The 23,546-nt window shown below is 47.8% G+C and overlaps 1 protein-coding gene across 7 annotated transcripts in view; it reads left to right on the forward strand.

Annotated features, from left to right (window-relative positions):
• RYR3 (ryanodine receptor 3) overlaps positions 1-23,546 on the forward strand; it is a 1,751,462-nt gene that overhangs the window by 1,479,964 nt on the left and 247,952 nt on the right. For 4 of the 7 annotated variants that reach the window (XM_069638568.1, XM_069638566.1, XM_069638567.1 and 1 more), the window contains one exon: positions 3,627-3,650. The exons of the other annotated variants lie outside the window; for them this stretch is intronic. In XM_069638568.1, coding sequence (XP_069494669.1) covers positions 3,627-3,650 — 24 coding nt within the window. The remainder of the gene's footprint in view (positions 1-3,626; positions 3,651-23,546) is intronic. 7 annotated transcript variants of the gene reach the window in all.

Below are 23,546 nucleotides of genomic sequence, written 5' to 3' on the forward strand. Positions count from 1 at the left end.
TCTATATTTTCCTGGTGCTGCAGGTGAGACTCTGAATGAGATCCATTCAGTGGCTTCTCAGGAACCAGTGGTAGCAGTACTTTGGCGAGATGTTGGTTGTCCTCCAAGTGTTGAGGTCTTTGGCGAACAACTTGATCTGGTGTAGCGAAAGGACGAACATGTTGGCGGGAGAACCTTTTTTTTCAGCGCCATGGCCAAAGGATCAGGATGTTACAGATGCCTCACTGATGGGCTGTGGAGCTCATTGCGGCTCTCTCAAGATCAGCGACCATTGGTCTCAGAAGAAGAATGGTTACCACACCCATCTGCCGAAGCTGCAAGCAGTCAGACTAGCGCGTACAGCTTTTGCACCTTCTCTTTAGAGGAAACATGTCCTTGTGTTAGCAGACAACACAGTAACCATGCACTACCTGAACAAGCAGGGAGGCATGAAATCACTGCCCCTGTGCAGGGAGGCCATGCAGATATGGTTCTGGATGCTAGAGAACAACATTTCAGCCTCTGCAGCTCATCAGGCGGGGGAGAATGGGTTGGCAAATGCTCTGAACAGGCAGAGCTTGGTCTCCCTCAAGTGGGAGCTAGGCCCAGAGGTCATTACAGAGATCTTCACCAGTGGTGCATCCCGATGGTGGACCTGTTTGCGACAAGGACAACACTAAGTGCAAGCAGCTCTGTTTGTGGGAATTGCCCCAAGAGACGCATTGGGGGCACATTTTTGGTGGAGTGGGTTTTCGAATTCCTTTAAGCATTTCTGCTGATACCAGTCATCCCCTGGGTTCTCAGGAGGTTGCAGAGATTCAGGGCTCGCCTGATCCTAATTGCCTCAGATTGGGCAAGGAGGACGTGTTACCCAGATATCCTGGAATTGCCCTTATGCCCACCTCTCTGGCTTCCTTGGAGGCCAGACTTCTTGTCACAGTCGAAAAGCAATGTGCTTCAGCTAAACCTAGACCCTCTCAGCGTGCATGCTTAGCTCTTTAGAGGCAGAGGTACAAGGACTGGGACTTCTATGAAGAGGTTCTGTTGGCTGCATGCAGACCATCCACTAGATCTCTTTAAACATGCAGATAGAGAAAGTTTGTGACTTGGTGCAAGATGAAAGGAGTGGACCCCACGTCGTGTCCCATCTCCTGAGTGATGGAGTTTTTGTTAGCCTTAGCCAAATCAGGCCTAAAAATGTGCACGGTGAAGGGGAATCTGGCATCTGGGAAAATGCAATGAACAACTGGTCATCCTAGCCGTTCTAGCCAGATACAAACTCGCTGCCCTCTTGGGATCCAATCTGTGGAGCTGCTCCTCATCCTTTAAAGGATGGAGTGGAGGCTAAAACACTAAAATGTGCACGGTGAAGGGGAATCTGGCATCCCTTTCCCTTTTTAAAAGGACTCCAGAACAGGTTCCTTCTTTACCATCCATGTGGTGGCCCAGTTTTTGAAGGGCCAGGTTAACCCTTTCCCTCCTTTGCCTTTTGTGGTCCCTGATTGGGATTTCAACGTGCTTCTCACCTTCCTGACAGCAGCTCTGTTTGAGCCTTTTCATTCAGCTCCCATCAGACTTGTCACATTGAAGACAACTTTTTTGGTGACAATCACGTCCACCAAAGGGTCAGTGAATTGCAGGCACTCTCTTGTAAAGCCCCTTTTGTGAAGATTTTTTCAAAGAGAAGGTATCCCTGAAAGTTTGCCTGAAGTTTTTATCAAAGGTGGTGTCAGGATTTCATCTGGGCCAGAGCATCGATCTCCCAGTGTTTTAGCCTCCACTCCATCCTTTAAAGGATGAGGAGCAGCTCCACAGATTGGATCCCAAGAGGGCGGTGAGTTTGTATCTGGCTAGAACGGCTAGGATGACCAGTTGTTCATTGCATTTTCGCAATCCAGGTTGGGGTGAGCAGTTAATAAGCAAACTATCTCTCTGGATAGTACTTTGCATTTCTGAATGTTATCAGACCATCGATAAGGAGGTTACAGCAGGGTTTAGGGCCCTCTCTACCAGAGGGGTTGTGGCCTCCTTGCTCTTCAAAAGGATTTGCTAGCTAGAGACATGTGTCACATGGCAAAGTGGTCTTCTCTGTACACATTTGCCAAGCATCCCTGCTTGGACTTTACTTTTGGTAGGGTGGTCCTCCAGAGTTTTTAGTGTGACCTTCAACCCTCCTCCTGCAGGGAGTCTATCAAAATGAGGAATTTGTGGGAGAATGCAATCCATTGAAGGAGAAGTTCCTTACCAGTAATGTTCTTTCTATTGATTCTTCTCCCACAGATTCCTCATCGCCCTCCCAACCTACCCCGCTTGGAAGTGCATGGTCTCTATCGCATTCTGCTGTCACGTATCTGTGTGCAACGACATTAGGATTAAAGTGCAACGTTGGGCCAGCAGCAATTGGTTGTCAAATTACCCTACTTCTCCTGGTTTCATTTCAGAGGTTGAAATATGGAAGAAAAAGATAAGCAAGCTTTTGTGGCAGGTTGTTGTTTGTTTCTATACCTTTGCTCATTACTGCATGTTCCCTCTCAAAGGCTGAGCCCGGGGAGAAAAGTAACAAACTTAGGTAAGGGGGCATACTGCATCCTTTATGTGGTGGCCGACGTCATGTCCATTGTCGAGGAATGGCGTGGCCATACGCGAGGGAGTTGTCAATGACTATATTGAGCAGTACAATGCCCCTGAAGACAAAAATATCTGAACATCTGACGCTGGATACCGATCTATCTATCAAGATGAGGAACCTGTGGGAGAACAAGCCATACGTTATTTCTCCTTCTCCTGTCCATCCATTTCTCCTTTCTTGATTTTTTTCCCCTTCAATCTCATTTCCTATCCTTCTCTCCTTGTGTCCTTCAATTGCGCCCTTGCATGTTTTCTTCATCCTTTCACTTTCTGGCATCCTTTTTCTCCATCCATTTCTTCTATGCTCCCATGATTCCTTTATTGATCTTACTTGAATATGTCTGTTTGTCCTTCCAACCATCATGCCCACCCTCTTATTTGCTTCCTTTTCTCCCTCTCTTATTCTTCATTCCTTCCTTCTTTTTTTCCATCATTTCATCCCATTCTCCTTTCCTCCTCTTTGCCTGTCACTCTTCTTCTATCCCAGTTTCTTTGCTTGTCTCCTTCTTTTGGGCCTGTTTCCCGCCTCCTTTCACTCATTTCCTGCATTCTTCCTTTTCTCCTTCCCTTACTTCATTACTCCCATTCTTCCTTCCATCTATCCTTCCTTCCTTTATCATACTTGAATACTTCTTTTCTTTCTTCACATCCCCTTCTTTCCTTCTTTTTCTCCCTCCCTCTCGTTCTTCTTTCCTTCCTAGTTGCCATCCTTTCATCTCATTCTCCCTCCCTCCATCTCTGCCTAAGGTTGCTCTACTTCCATCCAATTTTCCTTCCTTCTTACCTTTATCCTTCATTTTGGTCTTTCTATGTTTCCCTCCTCATTTAATTCCTTTCTTGCATCCTTTTTCTCCTTCCCTTTCTTATTTTCTCCCATGCTTCCTTCCATCCTTCCTTCCTTCCTCGATCTTAAATACTTCTGTCCATCCTTCCTCGATCTTGAATATGTATGTCTTTCCTAACCTACCTCTTTCATTCCCCCCCCCCTATTATTTCCTTTCTCCCTCCCTTTCTTTCAGGGGTGCACCGAACTTCGGCTTCGGGTAAGTATGTAATCTAATTCCGGCTGAGCAAAAGCTATGCAGCTCCAGGCGCATCATTTATTGCTTTTTGGCTCCAATTGCATACTTTGCTTAATCATTTTAATGCAATGAATCAACGCAGAGAGGCAAATATGGAGTAAGGATTGCAAAAGGGGATGGAATTAAACATTATCTGAACGCATTCCTGATTAAATATAAGAATAAGGTGCCTCTGTGTTTTGGAGAGAAGGAGTGGGCTAGAATCAGTGAGAGGTGAAAATGGTCTGTTCCTATGGGAAATTTCTATGGAGAAATGTAATTCATTATATAGTAGAGACCAGAATGATGAGGTAGTCAGTGATCTGTCGGGCTGAGTGGCATGCCCCTGTCCTAAGAGGATGCTGACGGTCTTCATGTTTGGCAATATCGCCTCTTTTCCTGTACGTCTGTCTGCCAGAGGGAGTACAGAAGATAGGTGTGAGGCCTCTGTATGGGACATAGTCAAGGAGTCATGCGCTGCCGTTAAAATTGGATGTCTGGAAATTGAGAGACTTCCCAATAGGCGGGATGCCTCTTCTAGGTCAATGAGGGTGGGAAGAGTACGTTATACGCCAGGCAACGCAAGATGCGGCTGGCATTTCCCAACCCATATTGGCCTCTTGGAAGAACCAGCTGATTGGAAATCTTTTGAATAACATTATAGGTAAATCTGTCCCAAGAGGAATGGTATCAAAAGATGAGAGAAATGTTCTGTGTGGACACAGAGAGATGGAGAGTGCTGTCTCTACTGGTATTGAGGGGAGTTGCATGTTATTATATTGAATTATGAAACAAAGAATGAATTTTGAACGAACAAAAAACATCTAAAAAAATTATGATTTTTTTTCAGGGTCCTCCGCACCCACTTTAAAAAAAAGACTTTTCCCCCACCCCAAAAACCCCTACTCCCATCGCCAACCAGATATGAACATTTTAAAAAAATGTGTTTTTTTAATGTTTTGGGTTCGTTTAAACATTCATTCGTTGTTTTCTATTCAATAATATCACTGCATACCGTTGAGGGGTGGCGTGCCGAAGAGTGAGAGACATAGAAAAAGCATAGAGCTTTGCATACTCTTGTGCGGTGTGGACGAAGTGGAGTAAGTGGGCGTGGATTGAGATTTGGTGGAATTGAGCGATCGCTCAACGGGCGAGTGTGTTCTTAGAGCATGCAGGGTTGGGCAGATTCAGTCACATGTAAGACTTTCCAACGTATGATAGCCGTGCTCCAACCCTATTGGCCTCGATCGAAGATCAGCTCCTATAGTTGATGTATGTGGAGTCGGGAGATGGTTTCCACGCACATCACATGTACCCAAACGTGTGTCCTGCAGGGGCGGATAGCAACCCTTTCTATATGTATGTGTGAGTTGGAAAGGAGGTTTGGAATTCACTTTCCAACTATGCTACATTGCAACTTGCAAGCGATTGCAATGTGTGCAATTTGCATTGGCAGTTGCAAATTGCAGTACCCGTTTTGTTCATTGTATCCTAGCACTTTGCATTCATGTAGCCTGCCACTTTGGCTAAGACTGGTTTTGCACATGTGACATCCGTCCATACATATGGTCTTTTTGTTTTTTGTTAATCTGTTATTTTCTGGCTTGTGTGCATTAAGTAAGGATGAAATGTTCATTAAAATAAAGAGAAATAAATAAAACATAGAAAGCATTTTAAATAGTACTTTCATTTTTTTAAATAAACTATATTTGTTAAGTTATAACATGTTTTGTTAAAAATAAAACTATTCGGTATTCCATCGAATACTATCTATGCTATTCAGTACACTCCTACTTTCTTTCTTCTTTTCTGATGGCCTTGTTTCTTTCCATACTTTCAGCTAAGCCTAAAATTCTGTAACTAAGACATATTCTTGCAACAGCGCCTGGATGCACTTGGGCTGTATGTAGTGTGCTTTACAAGTTCAAATAAATCAAATAAATAAATCCCACCGTCCCTTCCTCCATCTCTGCCTGAGGCCGCTCGCTGTTCGTCCACCCCACTGTCCTTCTTTCTCGCCTTTTGCCCTCCCTTTGGGCCTTTCTGTGTTTCCTTCCTTGCCCCCCTTGTCTCCTCCCTTTTCGTCTTTGCCCGCATGCGTCCTTCCTTGATGTCTTCCCCCTCCTTCTTTCTTTTCCCGCTCTTCTTTCCTCCCCTCCCCCTCTGCCTCCCATCCCTTTCTTCTTGGCACGCGGGAGCCCTGCTTGCAATATGCAGACGAGATCAGGTGACCGGCATAAATGGCCCTTCTCCATGTGAAGCTGTTCGAGCTCGGCCTCCTCCGGAAACGCGGGACTCCGCTGCTAATTGGGCTCGGAGTGCCAGGTTTGCTCATAAATGATGCTTTAATTGTGTGCCTTAGCACCGGGTTCACGGCGGTGCCCGCTCCGGAAGCCCCCCGTGGTTCAGACAGGCGCGGGCCCTGTCTCCACATGATGGAGCGCGGTGATTCCTGCCGCCTGCGACCTATGATGGCCGCTGGATGCAGGACTGCGGGGGGTGCTCGCTTCCATCGCAGCGTCCCTGTAGTCCCCGAAAGGTCCTCTCTGACACTCGCATAGTGGGAGAAGATCACTGACCCATTGCGCGGCTCGAGGCAGAGAAGCGACGTGGCACAACGTCCTACTCTAATGAGAGCACAGATGGAAGTGCAATTAAGATGCCTCACCTGGCGTTACACATGTGTGCAGCACTTGCCGGCAATGTTTGTGGTTGTGCGATCATTATCTTTAAACAGGGGTGTTAGTGATGTCAGGAGCGCCAGCAGGACACAGGGGCTAAACTGAAAACTCCCTTCTCTCTCCACCAGTACAGCCAGGGGCCATAGAGTGGTACGGCACTGTGGTCCTCCCAGGAGAGTGGACAGTCTCCTCGTCACACCAAGCATTGGATGGAACGGCTTCCTTACTTCAGAGCCTGGCATGCATGTCCTACAAGTCAGTGAGCCAACTCGGACGCCCTCAGCCAGTGGGGTCACCGGAGAGTTCCAGCCACTGCTAGCCGAGCTACCAGGCACTTCACATGGTACTACCACAGACATGTGGCTAGCTCGACCTGAGACAGCTCACTCAAAAGACTTCCCCACCCCAACTGCAAACTTATCCTATAACCCTATCCTGTGTAAGACTATAACCGAATGGGGCTTATTACAACCTTGCCAGTATCCTGGCGGTAAACCCGTCCGGATACCGGCAAAGGCTGTTACTGTTTTCGGCACTCAGTCCGACGGCATTGCCGCCAGATTACGAGCGCCGGAGGGACAGAGTAAATCCCCATTCATTGAGTCCCATAGGACTCCATGAGGGGATTTGCTGCATTGCCGGTGCCGGTAATGAGGGCTTTGTTTGCCGGTATGGCGTCTGCCTTAAGCCAAGGTACCCCACCGGCAAACCCGTAGTCGGCGGTCTGGTAAAGTGCCAGGATCCGCGAATACCAACACTTTTTTACCGGACCGCCCGACTTTGAAAGAGGCCCAAACTACCAGTGAAAGTGCTAACTTTTCCAAAAACAGACCACCTGTCAGTGGAATTCGTCAGAGTGCAAAACTTGCCATTGGGTTACTTTTCAACACACCACCATAAAACATTTAGTTTATGATAATTCCTCATTTGTCACCTTATTGATTTATCTACACCTTCTACTGCCAAGCCCCACTAGACATCAACTCTCTTTTCTCAACAAATTCCTCATCTCCCTAGAAAGGCCATCTCAGATAGCTCTTGCTAATTTGGCTTTTAATATCTATACCGCTAGTCGGCCCTTGGTGATTTAGCCTCCAGTTCCATGAGCCCGCTGGCTCTCGGGGAAGACGGACTGCTGGTACTCTCTTGTAGTAGAAGCTACCCTTGATTTGACACTTTAATTAGATCTGGACATTCCATCCATGCTAATGCAAAAGACATCCCGGAAGGAGTTATACCTCAGAAGCTTCCAGGTGCCTTTGAGACGGTCTTCTCTCTACCCGGGCCCAGGACCTTCATGACCATCTCTCTCGTCAGTATCAACAACCATCTCCAGCAGTCAGTTGCCTCTTCACACCATTCAGTCAGCAACACTTTCTGACGTATATACTGCAATGGCCAGTATTTCAGACACTTCTGCAACTCTCAAAACCAGTAAATCCTAATAAATAACACATGCAAATAGACCATTGCTTACACCCACACTGTCCGAAGTTAAAGAGCAAATATCGTGGATCAGCCTTTTCAGTCTTCTCAGCAAAACTGTGAAACTCCCTGTCCAGGAGAATACACACAATAGAGGAACACATGACCTTTCTGAAAAGCACAAATAACATAGCTATTGATTTACCTACATAACACACCAACTATGGCCCATGGTCAAAGAGAGAGAAGCGTGCAGATCTGATGCAGAGAGGTACAGCACGAAGTACCAGGCCTTCGCTCAGGATTTCCATGTCATGTGAGCCTAGCGGAATGGCCTACCAATGGAAAAGAGACACTGCATTGTTATATACCTACTCTATGCCTCTCGTGGGATGGCACCCGTCTTGTATGAATGATACTTCGCCTAAAACTGTCCATTTGGCCAAGCGCATACATCCCCTACCCTTTATTCACGTCGCCCCAGTGCTACGGCATTGCGGATGACCATATTTACTCCCTACACGCTGATGCCTGCTTTGACACGTGTCCAGCACATCTGATTCCTCGCAGGCATCTATCCCCTTTGTCATGCCCACTCTGTCAACATAACACCACTATAACAGTAACTGCCATTTCATACCGCCTGTTCATTACTACTTGCATGCACACCGCTATTGCGACACCATTGCATTGTGACTATATTGGGTCCATCGTGTGCATTGCTGAGTAGCCATTGCCTTATATTGCCGCCTCATTACTGTATTGTGACAAAGGAGGCGGTGTTGCCTTTATACACAAAAATACCATCAAATTTCGCCTTTCCCCTGCTCTCCAAATCAGTTCAGCTAAATTGCTCACAGTGAAGCTAGCCATCACTCCCAATCAAACCATTACTCTCCACCTCATCTACAGACCCCCTGGCCCTCTATCCACGTTTGCTGAAGATCTCTCCCACATCCTGGCTGATAACACCAAAACGAAGTCCCAAATTATTGTACTTGGCAACCTAAATCTAGGTTACGAAGACCCTAATGATACCCCCGCGCACGATATCAACAACTTACTACTTAACTTAGGCTTCACTCAACAGATCATTATGCCAACACAATCCAAGGGCAGGACTCTTGACTGGATAGCCACCCTAAATTGTGACACTAACATTGTATCCAACCAAACATGTGCATGGACCGACCACCACCTCATCACCTTCAGTATCCATACTAAAACCATCCATACCACTTCTGATATCGCACCTGCCACTGCCACAAGAAACAAGCGCACCATAACCTGCACCAAATTACTCCGACTTATCCTCCCCACCCTTAATGAGCTCTCCCGATCATGCTCTGACCCTACTGTTCTAGTAGATACGTACAATCAGACCATGCTGAAAGCGCTCGACCGCATTGCACCCACCAAACTTGAAAACCTAAACCACGGACCCACCTCAACTCGTGGTTCACACCACAGTTGAGAACCCTTTGCAAAGAAAAAAGGTGCCTCGAATCACGCTGGAAAAGCAATCAAACTGAAACAAACAAAGCTAGCGTGACTCTAGCTACTCTAAATTATAAACAAAAAAATTAGTATAACAAACGTATTGAACAAGCTCAAATATTAAGGAGTTATTTAGAATCTTAAAGGAACTGGAATCTCCTGTCCCTCCCCCTGACACTTGTTCCAAAGACAGTACCTGGTGTACTAACATTCAAAAGGCTCTCCTCGGCAAAATCACCACTCTCCAAATTAAAATCAATGACAAAAAAAACAGTCTACAGACCAGTCTGCAGCAAAAAACCCATCAGGTCAGCACCACCACTAACCTCGATACCTTAAAACCATTCTGCTTCTCACCTTTATCCACCACTGAAGTTGAGCATATCATTAATCACCTTAAACCCCCTAACTGCCAGGGTGACCTATGTCCTGCCCCTATTATTAAGGAGGCCTCGCATAGCCTAGCCCGTTTCATTACCACGCTCATAAATTCATCATTCAGCTCTGGGATTGTCCCTGACAACCTAAAGGATGCCTGGGTCATTCCCCTCCTCAAAAAACCCACCTTGGATGCTACTATACCCACTAACTACAGGCCCATCACTACAGTCCCCTTCCTCTTAAATATTCTTGATCGCACAGCTTACCTGCAGTTCCAAGACTATCTGGAAACCAATAATCTCCTGGGACTGAGACAATCAGGTTTCCACCCACGGTATGGTACGGAAACTGCCCTCTTAGATCTTAAAACACAGATCGAAGACTTAAAAGATAAGGGCAAGCTTGCCCTATTACTCCTTTTGGATCTCTCGGCAGCCTTCGATCTAGTTAATCACCAAATCCTCTGCCGCCACCTTAAAACTGCCACCCACTTCACGGACAAAGCCACCACCTGGATCACCTCCTTTTTGGAAAATAGATCCATGAGAGTCTTCTCCCCCTCTGCCACTGCCGATCCTGCGCCGGTCACCTGCAGGGTTCCACAAGGATCGTGTGTTTCCCCTACACTTTATAATGTGTTTACGAAACCACTCTTTGACATATTGGACTATCTGGGTGTCACATATGCCAATTACGCCGATGACACCCAGATACTCATCCCCATCACAGGTTATAACAAAATTGACACTTTAGCCATCAATGCCATTTACCAAGTCATCCAGGCTTGGATGGTGCAGCATGAACTCTGTCTGAATGATGAAAAGACGGAGATTCTCATCTTGGGCTCTCACAAAAGACTTAGGCCCTCATTACGACCCTGGCGGAAATCGAAAAACGATGGCGGAAATGCAATACCGCCATCGAATACCGCTCGTTGCGACTATGACCCGTCACCGTAAAGTACGATGCCATTAGCGACACCGTAGTGAACGCCAACGCTAACTGCACCAAGTACGCGCACGCGCGCCATGCAAAACCGTAATTACCACCATGGCGCAACGGTACGCGAATTCTGACCCTAGCGGACATTTACATAACGCCATCAAGCATGGCGGAAAGTACCAATCCGCCATGGCGAGAAATACGGCATCGTGAACCAACCGTAAATGGCCCAACTGAGTGCCTGTACACCACTCCCTGGCCACATTGCACAACACCTCGTAGGTGCAATGAAGTAAAATGCAACCAGTGAAATGCACAAGTCACCCACGCATGCCAACGAACAAATGAATGTAGGGGCTCCAAGTGCCTTGTGAGTGGCCATCCATATTTGGCATGTCACCATTGCCGTACTGATGCAGCACAGGCATGCGAAGGTTCAAGTACAGCAAAATGAACTGAAAGATGAGACAAAACAACAACAGGCCCCCATCGCCTGACACCAGTGTAAGGCAACATTCAAAGCAGCATCCTTAGGGAGACTGCACCAGCCCTGTACACATGCCAGTAAACAAACCAACCATCAGCATAAGCATGTACCACACAAGTTGGCAGAGTGACTGAGCAGCCAGGCTCATCTCAAGAGGGGCCAATGGGAGCTGCAGGGCACAGATGGCACGAATACAGAAGCTATTCCAATGGACATGACCTCAGTCTCCCTCCAAGAAACGCACGCAAACACAGGCACCTGTGACCAGCCATTATCTGATAATCACATCATTCCACCAATCCACCTGGCTGACCGGCATCTGTTACACAAAAGCTAAACCCCCGCCCCTAAGCATGACATCATTAAAACAGTCATGATGGCAGCCCCTATCCCTGACCTCACTGGGCTTCGTAGGCAAACGCGGCCAGTACAGTACCACGCAACTATATTCAGAAGCCGGAACCCAATGCAGATCTACTCACAATACATCGCTCCACAAATAGGAATATGCTACATTACTTCCAAAGAATAACGCTACACGGTTAACATCAGACTAAAATTTTAATGCACATCAAATTCACCAAGCCCATACAGCTATTAGGTCATGAACCCCAAAATATCTACATTACTGTGGGCTGCATCCGCAATAAATGACCAGCTACTCCTTGTGTGACGCCCTGTTCCTTCATGGTACACAGGGGCTACATTCACGTCCAAAAAGGCAACATGGAAGCGCCTAGAACCGCAGGCACGTCCCATTAGGTAGGCACTAGTCCAGCTGAAAGGTAGATATGTTGCTCCTAGCCACTAGTACTGCGTAAGGGCATGTGGCCCATTGGCGATCGTCCCATAAGATCGTAATGGTGCTCCACTGATGAACTCGAAGCTGCAGGTGTCGGGAGTAAAAGCCATCTGCAGGAGTGGCATACAGATGGCAGCGGCAAAAGGGGAGGAGATACCTGTCACCCAAATGAAATGAAAAACAATAGTATGGCCATCAGAACTTCATTTGAATCACTCACTTCAATGATCACACCAAATCTACAGCCATATGCATGCTAGCCCACTCAAAAGGATTATTTCCACCCATGAATCACTTGCCAATCATAACAATATAAATCGAGGTGAAAACACTATTACAAACGAGTGTTTGTGTGCATGCGTCTGTTAAAACAGAATCCATGAGATGGGATTAGTAACTTGCATAGACACAAGTGTTGGAAGGCGCGTCGAGACAGGGAGGGTTCAACAAGGGCAGATAGACGATGGTCCCACTATGGCAGCTCTGCATCACATAGCGCAGGGGAAGGGGATAGATACCAAAAAGCCATGTACATGGCAAACTCTCTATTAAATCATCTGTCCATGCATCCATACATCATTCCCTCATCCCGGTATAAAAACGCATGATTATTAACTCACATTACATTTGAAATCTCCATTGAGTCTGTGCGTAATGCAGCCTGCAAAATCCACTGTGCTCCAGCCCGGAATTCTAGTGATGTGAAGTAACATGTATTTGGGAACGTCCTGCCTTATCGTCCACTACGCTATTGCGCATCCCATACTATTCATATCAATCATTGCATTCTCGCCATGGCCCCTGTCCCAAGGACATTAAACAATAGAACGTTATATTTGCAGTCAGACCTGTGGGCGTCTCCTCGCCGCTAGCTGAAAACCGAAAGCGCTGTCCTTCGAATTCCTCATTTGCAACATCACGTCGAAAAGGCATCCGTGGGCGCTCGAAATCACAAAATCATCCATGTAGTGCGGCAGTGTGTGAAAATGGCAACTGGCTTCACTCACAAATGGGACACCCCGCCCGTCGGTGAACCTCGGTACAGTGCTCGCCCAAAGGGGATTGCAGCTGGCACAGGTGGAATGAATCACCACAGGTGGAGGCTATACAGCCTGAAAACACATAAATTGCACACCCAACCCCCTCCCACAACCACACCCACTCCAAAATGCTACCGGCAGGACTAGCGATGTTGGGCCTGGGGGACCTGATAGCACTGCAAGTACTCCAACTTCAAGAAGTAGACGAACACCAACTACTACAACAACCGGCCGCACAGAGGAGACGCAGGAGGAGGAGGAGGGCAAGGCAGGGCCAGCAAGGCCCACCAGCACAGCCACTACCACCACGCAGGCAGCCCGCAATCCCACGCCTCCGAGCTCATCCGTTCAACCTCACTGATGAGCAGATCCACACCCTCTACCGTTAGGACCGGGGCACCATAATCTCCATTGTGGACATGACACACGCTGACCTTGTCAGCATGATAGATAGCCCAACCGCCATCCCACCCCTACTGAAGGTGGTGTCTGTACTCCACTTCCTGGCCACAGGCACCTACCAGCACACAGTCGGACAGTTGCATGGCATTTCACAGCCACTGTTCTCACGGACACTATTGCAAGTGCTCGATGCCCTCCTGAAGCACGCAGACGACTACATCTCTTTACCACGCTCGGAGCAGGAGATTACAAACACAAAAGTTGGATTCCATGCACTGGCCGGCATACCGGGTTGCATTGGTGCCATCGACTGCACCCATGTGGAATTGGTTGTCCCACATGCCATGGAGGCCCAGTACCGCAACCAGAAGCAATATCATTCTCTTAATGTACAGATGGTGTGTGACTCCAACAGGATCTTTACACATTGTTGTGCCCGATTTCCTGGATCAACCCATGATTCTATGGTCTTGAGGAACTCTACAATACCACGCTACATGGAGCGACACGCAAGGAACAGATCCTGGCTACTCGGTGAGTCTCATTCCATGCATGATAATGTGGGGTATGTGATGCGGCAATGACCTGGCAGGAAGGGGGGGGGGGTGCGTACGTAGCAATGTCATTCCACAAACATCCTTTCTTGTCCACATACAGGTGATGCCGGGTATCCACTGAAGAGATGGCTCCTTACACCACTCCGGAACCCACAGGACCAGCATGAGGAGGACTACAACCATGCCCACTCACGTACCCGTGTAGTCATAGAACAGGCATTCGGCCTACTGAAGGCTCGTTTCCGCTGCCTCAGCAGGTCTGGCGGGGCACTCCTGTACCGCCATGAGAAGGTTGCAAAGATAGTCATGGCATGTGTCATGCTACACAACATGTGCGTACGTAGAAATGTGCCCATGCCCCCTGACGCAGAACTGCACGCACCTGAAGATGGTCATGATGAGGCTGGGGATGTGGCAGCACCTCAGGGAGTCCGCGAGGCACAGGAGGCCCGTGAAATTCGTCAGAGTATCATAGATTCATGCTTCTAGCACTCACGCCTGGTGGCTGATACATGGACACGGGACTTGTGGCACTGTGTGTGTCTGGAACATGCACAATGTGGACTGTACGCCTATAAAGGCCTCGTACACAAAGATCAATGTCCACAAGTCTCATTGGATGATTATGAAATGTTTATAGCATATGTGAAGTTATGTTACACACCCCATCGACCCGCCACCCAAGTAAGCCCAACACCCCCCCTCCACCCTCCTACCTCCCCCCCGAACACCAGTGTCCAAAGATGCTCATTGTCAGTGGGCAGACGCTATTGCAAGCCCCCTCTCCGGGTATCAGGGGCACCCCTGCCTGTGGAGCGCAGGTTCCTCCCAGATCTACATTGGGGGCTGCCCTGGACGGAACTTGCAACGGATGATGTCTCTGCCTGCTCACGTCCATGCATGTCCCTAAGGGTTTGTGAGAGCTCAGTGAGCACACGGCGCACAGCGGCAAGTTCAGCACATACGTCTTTGGACGTCGCATGCAGTTCCCCCCTCAGGCTCTCGGTGCTTCTCTCCATTTGTACCCTCAGGCTCTCGGTGCTTCTCTCCATTTGTACCCTCAGGCTCTCGGTGCTTCTCTCCATTTGTGCCCTAAGTGTCTCAGTAGATGTTTCTATGGCTGCCTTAGTACCCCCACATTCATCAGCATGGTCCTTGAGGAGCGTGGCCAGTTGCTGCTGTTGCACGATCACCTGGTCGAGGGACTGTTGCCTCTGCTGTGCCATGGCCATTTGCGGTGGTGTCACAGAGGGGCTGATCACCTCATGTTGCCTTGCCACAGGGCTTGTGGGGGATGGCCAGTCGTCGTCTTGTGGGTGCCCCTGCGTGTTATCCTCATGGTGTAGGGGATGAAACAAACAGGGGGATTGAGACAGGTCATGGATGGGTCCTACATCGACAGCACCGTTGTCTGTGTCGGAGCATGCTGGCATTAATGCAGTGTCACCTATGGTGCTGCTGCCATCAGAAGCAGTGCCTTCTGTGACATCCATTAGGGGGACCTGTGGTGCTGCTGGTGTGGGCATGCTTGCTGCTGGGGTGCCTGTTGAAGTTCCCTCCTGTGTGCTGCCACTTGATTTGGGCTGCTGCCGTGTCTTGATCCGTGCAGCTGAGGCGGAGGGTCTTTGGCCGTTGGTCTTGGCCCTCTTTGCAGGTGTGCTGGTAGGGGTGTCCTGCAGCTCGTCGTTTGACTCGGACCCTGTGGTGGAGTAAAGGAGGGCAAGCGTTATTTATGGGTCTGTGGAAATTGGAATGGCAATGTATCACATGCATTGGGGTGGTACCTGAGGGTGATTTGGGTCAGGGCCTTGGAGGTGGTTTCATTTCTGTGTGGATTGAGGATGCAGTTGTTTTGCAGCCTGCAGTTAGGGTGTGCATGCTGCACGTGTAGAGGGTGTTTTTAGGATTTTTAATTATTTATGTATTTAATGTGACTTTTAAAGTGCGCTATCAGGCCAATGTATGTGGCCGTTCTCCTGGACATGTGTTTCTGTTGCACTATGTGGCCACATGGTACTTCACATGGTTGGACATTGTGGATTTAGCATTGTTTTATTTGGCCCACCTACCTGATTCTTCGGATGTCTGCACTCCTTTCTCCATCCCTCCGACTCCCTCTATGCTCTCCATTCCAATGGTGGAGGCACAGATTTCTTCCCAGGGGGTCAACTTGATGGGTGATTCCGATCCTCCCCGGGTAGCTGTGGCAATGTTACGGTTGGCTGATAGTATGCTCCGTACGCGTATCCGCAAGTCGTCCCATCGCTTTCTGCATTGCTGTGGGTTGCGGGGTGCGGTCCCCACCGCACTTACCCGCTGTGCCACCAGGGCCCATGTGGCCTTCTTGTTCGCAAGTGCCGTCCTGGTCATTTGCGTCGAGAAGACGACGGCAGCATTCTCCTGGAGGGTCTCTGTGAGCACGGTGAGTTCCTCATGGGAGAAGTGGACCTGCCGCTTGCGGTCGCACGCTTTTTTTGCTACTTTTCCCATTTTGTTTGTTTTAACTAGTGTGGCTGTCGGGTTGGGATGTGTCTCAGGGTCGGATTTTTAATGGTTGTGTTGGGATTCTGATTTTATAGGTGTGCGGCGTGCTGTTTCCCGTTCCGGCCCCATGTTTTTACTTCCGTTTCCGTATATTTACGGTCACCGTATTTTGCGATTGGCGCTCATTACGGTGACCGCTATGATGGGTGGCGGAATTGCACCTAGGGCGCCGTACGACGGCGGAGAGGGGCGTTTTGGGGACATTTCCGCCATCGCGGACTTTGCACTTCCGCCATGGCGTAATGCTCGTGCCCGATGGGTCATAATTGGCCGCACTTTACTCCATCGTGCAATGGCGGAAACGCTATTTACGCTATGGCGGTCGGGTCAGTTACTTTCCGCCAGGGTCGTAATGAGGGCCTTAGTAAGTTAGACCCGTCCTTCAAATCCTTCACAATTGATGGCAATACCATCAAGGTGGCCAAAGATACAAAAACGCTTGGCATCTATATCAATGCCACTCTATCACACTCTAGACAAATCAACGCTGTCTCCTCTGCTGCATCTTATACATGCAAGCTCATTACGGTATGTCTCCCATTCCTATCACCAGCCAACTGCACCACATTAGCCAGGACTATGGTCCTGTCCAAGATTGACTACTGTAACGCCCTCTATCTCGGCACTAACCAATGCAATATCAACAAAATACAGATTATACAAAACAATGCCATCAGAGCGGCACTAAACATCCCCAGGAACCTCCGCATCTCAGACTCCAGACGGAGCCTCCGCTGGTTATCAGTTTCCCAAAGAATCTCACTTAAAGCGCTCTTGCTAACACACAAAAGCATCACAAACCAAGCACTTAGTTATCTGGCTAGCAGATTCTCTTTACACACCTCTACTAGACCTCTCAGAAGTGCTCAAACCAACTGCCTCTCCATCCCCCGCTTCAACCTCCAGAGATCAGGTGGGAGCAGCTACCCAGCCATGGCTGCGAAATTATGGAACTCCTTACCCAATCCACTCAGAGTGGAACCGTCCTTCCTGGCCTTCAAGAGTAAAGCCAAAGCCTGGCTGTCTGCTCAAGACCAACTTTGATTATTAGTGCCCATTGCCTTCTCTAACCTACCACACTGGCGCCAACCTGCTAGTTGCCCGTTCTGATTGTTAATATGTATAGTAACTGTATATTATCCTAACTTACCCTTTTGCTCATTGCCTGTATCCCCCTCCCTGATGTATTCTGTTTTATGATGTACTCTGCTTTATGTACCCTGTATTTTTTGTTGCCTGTAACCTAAATGATGCGCCCGGATGCCCTTGGGCCTGGTGCGCTTTACAAATAAATAAAATACAAATACCACACAGTGGGCTTCAATTTAGTCTAAAACCTGCACAATGATAATTCAACCCTATGCCACTCACAAGGATCACTCCCTTTTCCCCACTAACCTTTCTAAAGCACTCCGTAATCCTTCAAACAAACCACACACCAACCACTCATGCCACCCACCACAGCAACCATAACATCCCACACTAACACCAAACAGGAAAACTTCACACTTCCTCCAATAACTCACACAATCACAATACTGTCAATACACCCCAGTGCCACAGGGACACAGGGCCTCCCATGCAGACTCGAGCGCCCACACGCCCACTAACCCATACCATCTAGAAACTAAAACCCACATACAGTGAAATCATTTTTTCAACTGAAACTACCAACACAACAGCAAAAGCATTCATGCTCTCTCCTTCTAGTCCCACTAACAAACCCACCGCTTCCTATTGTTTTCCGATGCGCCAGAGCACCTGAAGAACCGTCAACTCTCAGAAGTGTTCTTAAGCTTGCTGAAGATCTCTGTATTTCCCTTACACGTCTCCCTGGGTTTCCACCCGCACTCCCTGCGTTTTTGGCATGATAACTATTGACTCCCAAGTTTTAAGCATGTCATTATTTAGAATTGCTGAACATGGAATGACTTCCAAATGTGTAGGCTTGGAAAGACATGACTTCTTCTCGCACCGAGGGCACGGAAGCTCTGGAAGCACTTGCGAGTGGCCTTGGTAGAGTATGGTGTTGCCCACATGGATGCACTCATCCATTAACTCTCTCACTTAATAATAGCCGCCTCCATCTGGGGGGTGGTCATGTTGGAAAGGCCTGCCAGTGGCTCTGGGGGTGGCTGCAGACAGTCTGCAGAATGGTGCAAACCACAGCTAGAGTAACATGCGCAACCGACCCATGTTATGAAAACACGAGAATTCTAAGTGGCATACTATATATAACCCCATAGTCGTTTAACAAATGAAGGCAAGGAGAGATTGAAATATGAGAATGAGCCTCCACATGAGTCACAAGGTTTCTTCGCATTCACATATCTCATTTATTTTTCAACTAGTTTCATCGTATCTCAGGCCTGCCTGCCTGCCTGCCTGCCTGCCTGCCTGCCTGCCTGGGAGAATTGACGTGTTTTTTTAAAAAAAAGATGGATATTTCTTCACTTTCCATTAACCAGTCTAGCACATTAATGTCAGGGTGAACTTTGCAATGTATGATTATGTACTCTACATTTGCCGCATACATCATGATAAAGGCGTCTGAAGGGGAGTGATTGAAGACGCTAAAGGAAATATAACCTTCAAACTCATTTTAAACATCAAATCCACTGCATATGTAAAAGACGTTTTAATGGATTAAGTGTAAAGTAACAGGGTTATTCTGTTTCCCTTTTTAAACTTATGGGGGGGGAATATTGACAAAGATTTGCACTGGTGCAAATTAAGAGATGCCGTGAGCATCTCAGATGTGTTCCTGCTTCATTATATAAAGCTCATTCAAAAAGCATCAGCATGGACCAAACCTTGAGCGGCTGAACATCCCTGAGATGCTCAAGTGCAAAGGTGATCCACACATATTTGAATATTGGCTCAAGAGTGGTTCAGAGCTGCTCCAGGCATCCTGAGATGCTCATGTGCAAAGGTGATCCACGCATATTTGAATATTTGCTCAAGAGTGGGTCAGGTCTGCTCCAGGCATCCTGAGATGCTCATGTGCAAAGGTGATCCACGCATATTTGCATATTTGCTCAAGAGTGGTTCGGGTCTGCTCCAGGCATCCTGAGATGCTCATGTGCAAAGGTGATCCACACATTTTTGCATATTTGCTCAAGAGTGGTTCAGAGCTGCGGCAGGTATCCTGAGATGCTCAAGTGCAAAGGTGATTCACAAATATTTGCATATTTGCTCAAGAGTGGTTCAGAGCTGCTCCAGGTATCCTGAGATGCTCAAGTGCAAAGGTGATTCACAAATATTTGCATATTTGCTCAAGAGTGGTTCAGAGCTGCTCCAGGTATCCTGAGATGCTCATGTGCAAAGGTGATCCACGCATATTTGGATATTTGCTCAAGAGTGGTTCGGGTCTGCTCCAGGCATCCTGAGATGCTCATGTGCAAAGGTGATCCACGCATATTTGGATATTTGCTCAAGAGTGGTTCGGGTCTGCTCCAGGCATCCTGAGATGCTCATGTGCAAAGGTGATCCACGCATATTTGGATATTTGCTCAAGAGTGGGTCAGAGCTGCTCCAGGCATCCTGAGATGCTCATGTGCAAAGGTGATCCACGCATATTTGGATATTTGCTCAAGAGTGGTTCAGAGCTGCGGCAGGCATCCTGAGATGCTCATGTGCAAAGGTGATCCACGCATATTTGGATATTTGCTCAAGAGTGGTTCAGAGCTGCTCCAGGTATCCTGAGATGCTCATGTGCAAAGGTGATCCACGCATATTTGGATATTTGCTCAAGAGTGGTTCGGGTCTGCTCCAGGCATCCTGAGATGCTCATGTGCAAAGGTGATCCACGCATATTTGGATATTTGCTCAAGAGTGGTTCGGGTCTGCTCCAGGCATCCTGAGATGCTCATGTGCAAAGGTGATCCACGCATATTTGGATATTTGCTCAAGAGTGGGTCAGAGCTGCTCCAGGCATCCTGAGATGCTCATGTGCAAAGGTGATCCACGCATATTTGGATATTTGCTCAAGAGTGGTTCAGAGCTGCGGCAGGTATCCTGAGATGCTCATGTGCAAAGGTGATCCACGCATATTTGGATATTTGCTCAAGAGTGGTTCGGGTCTGCTCCAGGCATCCTGAGATGCTCATGTGCAAAGGTGATCCACGCATATTTGGATATTTGCTCAAGAGTGGTTCGGGTCTGCTCCAGGCATCCTGAGATGCTCATGTGCAAAGGTGATCCACGCATATTTGGATATTTGCTCAAGAGTGGTTCGGGTCTGCTCCAGGCATCCTGAGATGCTCATGTGCAAAGGTGATCCACGCATATTTGGATATTTGCTCAAGAGTGGGTCAGAGCTGCTCCAGGCATCCTGAGATGCTCATGTGCAAAGGTGATCCACGCATATTTGGATATTTGCTCAAGAGTGGTTCAGAGCTGCTCCAGGTATCTCCAGATTTGCTCCAGTTTCAGGTGTTGGTTATCAGCTAAAGCGCAGCAGCTGAGCAGCTGAGATGCACACAGGCAACTCCCAATTAGGTCTGCTGCAGATGTGTCCGACTGAGGCCCGCGAGGTCTACCCTAGTACCCCATGCAGGCTTTATCAAGGGTCATCACCCTAGATATGCCAGCATTTGTGCATACTGGAGCTGAGGGGCTACCAGAGCATTAAGTGCTTGCCACTAGATCATAGAGGACTACTCAAGGGCTAGAATTCAGGTCCTCGCACCCTGCAACTCGTGAAAGACATTGAAAGTGGTCAGTGTGAACTGTGCCCGGCTCAAAACTGTGCCCTCCGCTTCTCACAATTGAGCGGCATATTTCACAAATAAGCAGACTGCTTCGCGGGCATGATCTATGTGAAGTTATTACCAGCTACAGCATACCGGCCACCATTGGCATAGGAAAATTACCAACCTCGCCACTAGGGCAATCCCCTGAAGTGCAGGAACAACATTCTAGAGGGTGAGGGGGCAATTTTTTATGGTCAAGGTGGGCCCGTTTTTTGCGCCAAAGAGGGCCAGTTTGATGACCTCTTTCACCATGCAGCTAGCAGTTTGACCAGGGTAACTGATCACATATTCTATGAAAGGCACAATGTACAACACATGTTTACCAGAAAAACTTCCCCTTGGGTACCACTCGAACAGTTTTTTTACAAAAGGAACAAATTGCCTTTTGTGACGGTGGGACACTTCTTCATTGGGGCCCTTGCCAATGATATGCCCCAGTCTGACTCTGGGCACTGCCACAGAGCTTTTAGCAGCTCTGCTAATGAATAGTACCCTTAAGTAAAGTTAGTACGGCCAGGGGAGGAGGGTTAGTAAGTCAGTTGGCATAATCTCCCACTCTCTCTCTGTAAATCTTTGATGTTCTTTACAACAGAATGATGGACTCTTCTGTTTTGACAGGTCACATTATCCGCCCTAATAAAGAGATGTCGGTAACTTGCAGGACAGGAATACTAGTGTGGAGAGCTGCAACACTGTATGTGAGGATTTGGCAGTGTCTGCCTGCAGTGCTGAGTCTTCTCAAAGCTCGTTGAAAAACGGGTTACTTATACATGCATACCTGCCTACATTTGAAAATCAAAAACCCTCAGATTTATGCCCCGCCCACAGCCACAAAAGACTCTATTGCACACGGTGTTGCACACGGTGCCGCCAACACGCCACGCCCACCTGTCAAAAAGCTAAACTCAATTGTTGTAGCCGTCATTAGAAACACCTTTGCAGTTTGCACTTTACAGTGGAATGCAATAAATGTGAATGTCCAAGGACATGCATAACCACCCAAATTGCATAGGACGAATGGCATTCGCCTCCCATAAAAGCAATACACACACAAAACCAAGAGAGGATATTTTCTTCAACTAATGTTTTTGAAAACGTTAACATTAACAAGAACCAGTACAAAGGTTTTCCCTAGAACTTGCAGTACCGAAATTGGACATTTCACCATAGTTATTTGTTATTTTTCATGAGGTTATATAGTGCAGTGGTGAGGTGTTCAGCCTGCAAACCTGATGGCTGTGGTTGAATCCCTGAGACCGGCTAATTCATGAATTCAAAGAGTTCCGTCAATGTTTCTCATTTTAGCTGGGGGGGGACTGAGTCCACCCTCTGAAAAAAGTGGGTGAACTCAGTCCAACCACGTGTACCCTCAACCTGTGCCCTGGAAAACTGGCCAAAAAGATTGGAAGCTGAAAAAATATCAATACTGCTTTCTATCCAGTGTCATTAATGACACCGAATTGAAAGCAGTATTCTCCGTTTTATTTTCTGCTTCAGCTTTCATTCTTTTTGGCCAGTTAGCCTTGTGTTTTAGTCGCCCTTCAAGTTAAGGCACCTAAAACATAAGGAATACCGGACAAAAAGAATGAACGTTTAAGCAAAATAAACGCAGTAATACGGCATTCGCCCTTTCCGGGGTCCCGTCCAATCCTCCATCCGATTGGCTGCAAAAGACCGCTGCTGGTAGTCAATCAGATGGAGGGTTGGACAGGACCCAGAAACTGCATCGAATACCCGGAGATTGCAGGGTCTTCCCCGGAGACCCGGAGAAATGGCTAGAAGCCCAGAGTCTCTGGGGAAAACCCAGTGGTTAGGCAGGTATGGGTACATGTAATGTAACAAGCAGACTGCTTTCAGAAGACTAGGCCGCGCTGCGTGCCGAGTCTTTTGAAAGCGCTCTGCTTGTTGAGGCGAGGACCTCGGAGAGTTATGTGCTGCCCCCTGGCGGAGTCATGTGTTGGCCCCATGGTCTGAGGGACAGAGTGCCACTGCGGCAAGACATTTGTTGCCGGAGCGCCGCTGGATCTTGTTCTGGCTCATTCCCTGCACTGCAGATACCATGAAAGGCACTCATGATAAAAACCACGCATGTTTTGCAGATTTCGAAGACAGTCATAATTATAATCCATAACCATATTGTTACCTAACTGTGGAATCCATGAACTTATATAAGCTGTACTATATAAGCATCGGCATTCCATCCACGTTACCAAAATTGGACAAAGAGGTTTATAATTTGCTTGTGTTTCCAATCTGTTCAGATCATTTCTGGTGTGCTAGAGGTGTGGGGATGATTGATGGTTTAAAAACCGATATTTATCTCTGGACCACTGGTGCCCGCGGAAGTTGATTCTTCACACATTGCC

This window comes from Ambystoma mexicanum, chromosome 14 (genome assembly GCF_040938575.1).
Source record: "Ambystoma mexicanum isolate Mex_15411 chromosome 14, UKY_AmexF1_1, whole genome shotgun sequence".
Taxonomy (NCBI): Eukaryota; Metazoa; Chordata; class Amphibia; order Caudata; family Ambystomatidae; genus Ambystoma; species Ambystoma mexicanum.